Genomic DNA, 9,215 nt, shown 5'->3' with positions numbered 1-9,215 from the left:
AACAGACGGTGATAGAGGGAAGGAAATAGAGACTGTCATGCGAGCATTACTTGCCATGTCGTCTTGGATGGATAGACCGGACGACTCTCTCTCTCTAGAGCCAGACTCGCCGTGCAGCAAAAAAAAAGTCACACTGTCTGAGGCATCTGCAGTGATAGGTACTGCTTTATAGGGAAATAACACACAGCTGTGGGGTTCTCCCACTGTCCTTGTCCTCATTTTTAGTCTGTCTCTCACTCAGGAAGTGAGCTGGCCCGATGAAGAAGTGAAAACTGCTGACTTGTGTACAAAAATAATATTAGTTTCTCCTTTAAATGGCATCACTGTACTGCTCATATCACTAACAAGACAGCAAAATAAAGCGCTGTAAATGCTTTTCCAATATGTAAATCAAGGGGGTGATGCCAGGTCAGAAAATTGTGTGAAACATATTTTCTTACAGCATAAAAACATCGTCAGTATAAATAAAATAAATCGGGATATCAAGTGGTAACCAGCTGGAGAGGAAATCAAGACAAGAGAATACAGAAGTTTAAAAAGCCTTTATGTGATCAACTTGATCACTCCATATGTACAAGCAGCAGTACAGCAGACACTGAATTATGTCACACGACATGGCCACTCACACAGACCAGACACACCAGCCTCTGGGGTGTGTGGAATATCATCTATAATCTAGAAATACAGTCCTGAGGGACACATAGGAAATGAGTGTGTGTAATTGAAGGCATGAAAAAAGCATATCCCATTAATGAGAGCAGAGGAAGTGTCATGGCACAAATGACTCGGAGCAGGTTAGAGAGGTAACGACATTAGGTTGGGAAGAAAGTCTTTTGGGTCGTCTGTTGTTAACCATTATCTCCAGCTAATCACTGGACTTGCTAATTTTATGAAAACACAGTAAACTTTGATCAGTTGTATGTTTTACAGTACACCGTAACAAAAGTTTATTTAGAGCAGCAATGACATTTAAAAATGATTACTGGGATACAAAAACGAGTATAAACACAGGCTTTCATGTAGACGCTCGCTGCTAAAACACAGTATCAGAAATATTGAGTACTTTACACAAACAATATAAAACAACGAGAAAATAAAAACACTGTTTCTTAAAGTATGAGTTTTCAGTGAGGTCTCTAAAAACTAGGCGAATGTCTACATTTGTGGTAGATACCCTGCAAGTCACTTTGTGAACTATTGTCCTGGCAAATCTACTCTATAGCTTATTTAATATCAAAATATATTAGATATACTAAAATCAAGTACAAGATATGGCATTAAAGTTACTGAATCTAAAAAGGACATTATCACAAACCACCTTACACAGAGGAACTAAGAGTGAGTATTTGTACTTGAGCAATACTGGAAATGTTTTCAAATAAGCTGCACAAAGGTCAGAGTGACAGTTTTAAATGTCTATGGCAGTTTTGTCCTCTCTGGCTTGTCTGCTGCCCACCCGTCTCCGACCCTCCATCAGAAATGACAGCACTATCGCCCAGCGCTGTGCTAGTGACCGCTGTAGTGCGGCGTTTTCGCATTGTTTAAAGTAGGTGGTTGTTCCAGTGGCGACAGCATCAAACTGCTCAGTCAGAAGCCACACCTCCCAGATGAGTGTCAGTCCATTCATGATCATCATGACAACAACCCAGAAATCCTCTCCTAACAATGTGAGCCACAATGAGAAGCTGTGGCTGCCTCCAGGCATCTTGCTGTACAGGTAACTTATTCCTGTGGCAACAAAAAGAAGGTGGGCAGCCACCATGGAGAGGATGAAGACCAGGAACAGGCGGTGGTTACCTCGGCCAATGCACCGGTTGAGGAAAAGGCAGTGATGGTCGTAGTCTTTAATGCACATTTCACACAGCTTGCAGTGTTTAGTGTAGTCAGGCTGAAAGAGCTGTGATAAAGACAGGAGAAGGTCATCAAAATATTAGAAAGAAGTAATGCATTTTTATGTATCCTTGAGGTGTTAATGGGGTTATTGAAAATGTGTATATGTGCGTATGTGTATATACGTATGTATGGATAGATAGAAACATATATGTATATATATTAAAAAAAAAAAAAATTACACATAACATATAATGTAATTGCAAGGAGGTATTTCTGTAGTCTATTGATACTAGATAGTGGAAAAGGGGTGGGATTAAATAAGCTTATGCTTCTTCCTGCTCCTTTTTGAACATGAACGTTATTTGGAGTTGTGGTTGCTCGTTTTCCTTTTGTTTTGCTTTGTTCATTTGTCTCTTTTAATTCTATTTTGTTGTACTTTTTCAACATGTTCAAAATAAAGATTCAATCAATCAATCAATCAATGTATAGACTTTACCAAAAAAAATGGACAGGGCTTTAAACCTGCATTCTTTCTAATGACCCACATAAGGCCACTCAAAAAAATGTGTCTGCTAGGTAATATTCAACTAATTTACATTTTTCATCCCAGAAAAAAAAAGTATATGTGTGACACAAGCTGTACGGAAGAAGGATGAGAAAGATGACAGATTCATTTCAAAGCAAGAACTTTGATTCAGCGAGTTAAATTTTATAATCTGGAAATTTAAATCTTGCATATAAAGTCCTATTTCATTTAACAGTTTTTAATCAGATATTGGCTCTATACATGATGTGTTACTGAGGGGCTCAATAGAGCTGTGGTTACAGATTTGCCTAACAAGCAAAACATCCGCGGCTTGATCCCAGGAGGAGACACAAAGCCATTTTTGATTCCATCAGGAAGAGCATCTGGCATAGAAATCAAACATGTGGTGTGGTGATATTTGTTAATAAGGGAGCAGACGAAAATAGGCAACAAAACTGAAGTATACTAATACTACTACTAGTCAGTTTAGTCTTTCTAAACTAGATAGCTTCAGTACTGTGGTGAAGTCTACATCAATCTATGGTGTTGTAAGGAGACATCCAGAGCAGATGGTGATGATGCTGATTAAATTCACTTACTAAATTCTACCTTTTATACTAGCTTTAGGCTGTCTGAATCTGGAATCTATGTGCTAATGTATCTTGTTCAATTTTTTCTTTTTGCTAAATCCACAGGAAACAGTGAATACTTGAGTAGCACTACATGTCACAGCCTGTAGACAAAGAAAAATATATCAGATCTCACAAATCAAGTCATTATGTGACTTATTACAAAATGATTCTTTTCCTCTCACCTCACTGCAACACCAGATCTTAGGGTTCCCCCACCTACCAAATCCCTGCATATATTACCTGGCAGCTCTGATATCTGTGGTCTTAACACATGTGCGTGAAGACCTTTTCTAATGTGAGGGGAGTTACAATTAGCAGAAAGGCTATGTATAAATTTCTAGATCTAAAGGTGTGGTATGTAAAACAAGTTACCAACATGCCCATATGAATGTCTCACCTCACAGTATGGACAGAACCTTTGTGGGCTCTGGTTCTTCTCCACCAGATCAGCGATACAAGAGAACCGAGGATCTGATTCTGCTCTGTCTAGTGTCCCAGGGTCTTGTGTCAGAACCTTACAGAATAACCCAAGGAGTATGGAAAAGTGGACCATCGACACCTGGGTTAAACTACTGGTTGGCCACACACATTCACAACATTAAGGATAAAAATTTTAATAGCACATTTAACATACATTTAAACAGACTCTGTAGAATACCAAATAAACTAGTTGCAGTTTACATCAATGTTTGCTGGAATTCATATAAAATTGTAAAATGTATATATATGAAAATGTGAAAAATGTAACAGTCAGTAACCAAAGATTAGTGTAACCAATTCAAAATGGTAAATATGGTTACATTTTCATCTTTTCCCTGAGTTACATCATTTTTTTGTTTTCGAGTGATTTATAATGTTGCAGTGAAGTTGAGTTTTGACTTCTTCTTCGCCACACCTGCCTCCATATCACCATATCCCTATCCTCTTTTCCTTCAACCCTCTGCATGTCCTTCTCCGCTACATCTGTGAATCTCTCCCATGGTCTTCCTCGCTGCCCATATTTAGCATCCTTCGCCCAGTGTATCCACTATCCCTCCATCTCAGCCTTGTATCTCTAACTTTGTCTCCAAACTGCTCATACTCTTTTCTAATCCTGTCCCTCCTGGTCACTTCCACCAAACTCTTAGCATCTTCATCTCCCCCACCTGTATTTTTGTCAGCGCCACCATCCACAAATAATACATCACAGCAGTTCTCACTACCATCTTGTATACTTTCCCTATGACTCCATCTGTCACAAATAACCCTGTTCACTTTGATTACACCCAATGCTTTGGATGGTTGACCCCCAGGTACTTAAACTTTCACTACCTCTACTCCTCGCAACTTCACTGTTACACCTGCCTCCCTCTCATTCACACATGTATTCTGTCTTGCTTCTAATGACTTCCATTCCTCTTCTCTCCAGAGCACATCCACAGCTCTTCAGACTCCAGACTCACAATCACAATATCGTCTGCAAACATCATCGTCCACGGAGACTGCTGCCTGACCTTATCTGTCAACCTGTTCATCACCAGTGCAAAGGAGAAGGGGCTCAAAGCTGATCCCTGATGTAATCCCACCTCCATCTTCAACCCATCTGTCACTCCTACCACACACCTCAACAATGCCTTGCTCACTATTGTCCTCACTCTCTCCAAGATTAGATTAAACAAAGGTCCCCTCTATCCTACACATCTCCATATGTGACTATTTGAATATAAAATGTAGTCACTTCATCATACAGTGGCATTCTATTTTGTCATAAATAGTGTATGATTCTGATGTGTTCATCCATGCATCCAGTTGAACAATTGTGCTGAACTCCTCCAAGACTCACAGCTCAGCTAACGTAGGCGTGTGAAAAGCTGAATTATCAAGAAATATGTATGAGCAAAAGACCTAATATATGCTAGCTTTTTAAAAGGATATTAGGCATCATTTTTCCATAGAAGCAGAGCAGAGAATGGATCAAACCAGCAATGAGGGTTCCCAAGTAGATCGGGTTAGGTAACCTAGAAAGAAGACATATGCTATGTGATATAATAGCAGTAAAGGATGATTATTTATATGCAATTTTTGCCAAACCTTTGGTATGTGGTCATGCGGTGGTATTGTGTGAAAATGCTTCTGGCAAGCCATGGGAAGAGCAAACCACAGATTAAACCCCCATAGCCTCCCAACATGGCTGCAATCAGCAGGATGGCAGCTCCACTCAGCGATGGAAAAAACAGTGTCCAGTAGTATAAAACTGTTAAGAAAGAAGAACACAAAACACCCTTTTACCTGTTTATATGATCACATTCAGCATAAAACATCTAAAAAAAAATCCAATTTCAGAGCTGTAACATGAACTGCTTTGCAATTATTATCTTTGTGTTTTTATTGTAAAATGAATGAATAGAGCTCATATACAGAGCCAAATGTACCATGAGACTCTCTGGGCTTGTGGTGTATTGGCTCATTAATGTACCGACTCAGTAGTTTGGTGAGTTGCTGATGTCTAGAGAAAAAATACAGCAGAGTAATAATCAGCATCATAATCCCAAGAGAAAGATCGAATCAGGAAAAGCAAACATACTGGATATTTCATAGGTACCAAAGGATGCTAGAATGAAATGCAGCATCCTTCTAGTTTTATGAGGGGGGTGGGGGTGTCACATATTTCTGGAAGCAGCAGATTCACCTAAATGTTTTGCCCTGTTTGCTGAGATCCAGTGGTGTCAGGCCGCTATGATTCTTCTGATGGAGCATCCCGCACCCTGTTCTCTGCAGTAGTATCCAGCACACTTCCACTCCACCCCTCTCTGCTGCGACGTGAAGCGCTGTCGCACCCTGCTGGTCAACTGCATCCACAGCACACCTCTGAAACATATTTGCAAATCCCAGAAAATTTACATAATTTAAGCCTTAGTTTACATTTTAAACAGTTTAAAAGTGGAAAAGTAAAAAGAAGAAAAAACAAATATTTGCAAAAAAAGTGAAAAAGATAAAAACATCAACAGAATGCCTATTATTTTCAGACGCATTAAAACAGGTACAGGCATTGGTGGAAATCACTGCTCAGGCTCTTGAAAACAGTCAGTGACTACACTTCAATGCTCCATCCCCAAAATGCAAGTTGAAACCATGCGTTCATCATGCAAATATATACTCTGTGTGTTACATGCAACACACAGAGTGAGAGACAACCAATCACACTATTTACATTATTAATAATCCATACTCTAAATGTTTGGGTTAAAGAAGCACAAAGATCAAAAGTTGACTAAAGCGTAAAGTCACAGTACATTTTTGTATGATGACTTTCGTCATCCCGGCAGCTTTTACATAATATATATTTGACTCAACATTTTTATTAAAACTTTTAGATTGGGCATTATCTTGTGTATTACTGTGTAATAATACTGTTGCACAACTAAAGAGGGTGAAAGAGGCAGACAGTGAAAACTGTATCATACCTGGTCCTTGAGCAAATACCGAATAACTTCTGTGTTTCCTGTGGATGCAGCCAGGTGAAGGGGAGTCACCTGGTACATGTCTGTGTCTGTGAACCTAAACATTCCTGTCTCCCACAAATAGTGCACTGCAATGCTGGGAAAAACAACTAACAGTTAGTGCATGCATAATACAGTACTTTGCAAAAGTCACCCCACATTTCTTTATACTTTCCTTCCAAGAAGCCAGACTTTCTTCTCATTTTTATAAATGTCTTGAGCAATAGTTCTCCAGGCTTTCTGGAGGGTTTTTGTTTTTGTTTTAATTGAATTTTGGCTGCTTTTGCACTCATTTTCTGTTCAGGACATACAGGAATGTTCTGTCTGTTAACCCCCTTAACGCTGACCTGGACTAAAAATCAGTCCAACAGCTTGTTTGTTTTTTTGGAGTGATCAATGCAAATTTGGAAATTTTAGTTCTATCTATTTATGTTCAAATCAGTATACATACAGTGAGTGTCTACAGCCATCTGTAAAACTGGCAGAGGCTCTTTCATGGCTTGGGACTGCATTTCAGCCAGTGGTGCTGGGATTCTTGTAAAAATTATGAATGCAGAAAAGTACGGTAGGATTTTCATCCACCATGCAATACCATCTGGACAGTAACTGACTGTCAACAGCTTCTTTTTTCATTGTGACAATGATCCCAAACACCCTGCCAGTGTAGTAAAAGCATACCTGGATAGGAACACATATAGTAAAAGACTATCAGTGGATTGGGTTCACCAAAGCCTGGACCTTCTTATTAAAGCGGTGTGGAATTATTTTGACAGAAAATGGGAGTAAAGGCAGACAAGATTTAAGGAAGAGCTTTGAATGTCCTTCAAGAAGCCTGAAGAACAATTCCTGAAGTCATCTTAAAGAAATCACAAGAAAGCTTGTCTAAGAGAGTTCAGGCTGTGTTGAAGAATAAAGGAAATCCTAATGACTTTGAAACTTATTAGAACTGTACATCCTCTATGTCAACCTTATATACTGTATTTCTATTTCTATTTATGTTTATACATGTATCAATAGATCACTGCACCTATTTCCCATTCTTATAGCAAAATATAAAGAAATTAGGAGTGGTTCAGGGCTTTTGCATAGCACTGTATATATAACTGTGTAGTAGCCCATGGCAAAAACGACTAAGTTTGTGATACAATGTTTCATCCACTTACATGCTCCCCCCAGTGACCGCATGGTGCAGTGATGTTTTTCCCTGTAGGTCTATGAGACGTAAATCGGCCCCGTACTGCATCATTTGATGTATGATGTAGATGTTCCCTTGCCTGATAGTAGTACAAAGTGCACAAGCTCAAATCAAGCTCTCACCTTGAAAATCCAGGCTTTAACTAAATATGCAGCTGCTGCTCACCTGCAGGCAAAATGAAAAGCTGTCTGTCCTGCATCACATGTCAGGTTAGGATCAGCTCCTGCACTAAGGAAAAGGTCGACCAAGGCTCGGTTACCATGCAGAGCAGCATAGTGGAGTGGGGTAAAGCCACCCCAACCTGAATGATGAGAAACGCATTTACATTACACAGTCAAGCTTGATGACACTGACCTTCAACCCTGACTTTGACTAACAATATGAGACTGGCATAAATGCATCGACTGTCAGCCTGTTGACGCTGATAGCCCTCTCAAGTTTGGGGGTTGTAGTAGTTCAGCACAATGTGACTTTGTGCTATGTTGTCACAGGATCTGTCCATCTCTTCATCACAGGATCTGTGCCAGACCATCTCACAGAAGAGCTGCAGCAGAGTTAGGTTTCTTTTTGGCATTGTGGCAAAATCAAACCAAGAGAGACCAGAAAATGATCAAATATACAATAGCATCCGGTAAAACTATAGTTAACTCCCGGTGGCACATTTGCACATTATTCCCAAGTTCTAAAGCCAGGCATGGCAAACAGCATAAAGTGGGTATAAACGTTCTCTTTCTAACTAATGTTTTAGCAGTTTTCTCGCATTAAAATGAGGAACTCGAGAAATCCCGTCGCGATAAGGTTGAATAATGACCTTTATAAAAAGCCAGATCTTAAGTTTGCACTGTATCTCTTCCTAGCTTACCTTTTTGCTTGAGTATAGATCGGTTACTCTGAACGAAGTGTATACACTCTTCAATATTTCCTCTCTGTATACAATCAAATATGTCTCCACCGCTGGCGGAGGACACGGGCATCGGATGCATTATGATGGGTACACGGAGGCCACCTTCTAATGTTACCACCGACAGAAACTGCAAAGGAAGCAAAATCAACTCCTGGGAAGCGGCGCTACAACATCATAAGGTAAAGTGAGAAGGGATCTCATGTATCGCTACAAAGCAACCGAGATCTTTCACTGTGTCAAACTGATTGAGACAATCCACGCCCTGGACACCCCATTGGTTGCAAGGTGTCACGTGGCCGCGCTTTGCCCAAAGCACGTGGTCGCTATAAATACCATGATGCCTCCAAAGTAAGCAGTAGCGCTGTGCTGTGCCGCGTTACCAACTATTACTAATACCAGTACCAATACTTTAAAACCATAATGACAGCTTATGTGGGGGAAAGCAGAATGTCGTTTTGAAAATAAATCATAGATGATCCTATTTCACGATTTCTTAAAAAATAAATAAAAATAATAGTCAAAGTAGCCATTCATTTTTCCTGACTCTTTGAATACCTCCCTTCCTAACTATGTCCCTTCATCTGTTTTCTTGTGTTAATTTAGTCTTCCTCCATCTCTTCCTCACTTCTCCACAGATGGTGCATCA

General features: G+C 39.8%; 1 protein-coding gene across 1 annotated transcript; it reads right to left on the bottom strand.

Moving 5' to 3' along the window:
• Positions 1-527: 527 nt before the first annotated feature.
• LOC146374877 (uncharacterized) lies at positions 528-8,832 on the bottom strand. Its single transcript, XM_084949213.1, has 10 exons — positions 8,528-8,832; positions 7,831-7,966; positions 7,634-7,744; positions 6,435-6,567; positions 5,660-5,838; positions 5,403-5,476; positions 5,062-5,224; positions 4,906-4,988; positions 3,389-3,579; positions 528-1,897 (listed from the first exon to the last, which is right to left on the bottom strand). The coding sequence occupies exons 1-10, from the start codon at positions 8,646-8,648 to the stop codon at positions 1,409-1,411; spliced, it is 1,680 nt and encodes a 559-aa protein (XP_084805339.1). The 5' UTR covers positions 8,649-8,832; the 3' UTR covers positions 528-1,408.
• Positions 8,833-9,215: the final 383 nt, after the last annotated feature.

The sequence above is a fragment of the Perissodus microlepis genome, chromosome 13, assembly GCF_051167445.1.
Source record: "Perissodus microlepis isolate ML-2025 ecotype Zambia chromosome 13, ASM5116744v1, whole genome shotgun sequence".
In the NCBI taxonomy this organism is placed as follows: Eukaryota; Metazoa; Chordata; class Actinopteri; order Cichliformes; family Cichlidae; genus Perissodus; species Perissodus microlepis.
The sequence above is the reverse complement of the archived record's forward strand: the minus strand, read 5'-3'. Positions and strand labels throughout refer to the sequence as shown.

Coding starts and splice junctions, on each gene's coding strand:
- LOC146374877 (XM_084949213.1), bottom strand. CDS start 8,648: ATGCATCCGATGCCCGTGTCCTCCGCCAGCGGTGGAGACATATTTGAT. Junction 6,568..7,633: donor GCGGTCACTGGGGGGAGCAT/GTAAGTGGATGA, acceptor TGTTTTTCCCAG/CATTGCAGTGCACTATTTGT. Junction 3,580..4,905: donor CTATGGAAAAATGATGCCTA/ATATCCTTTTAA, acceptor AATGTTGTGAAT/GTGTGTGGCCAACCAGTAGT.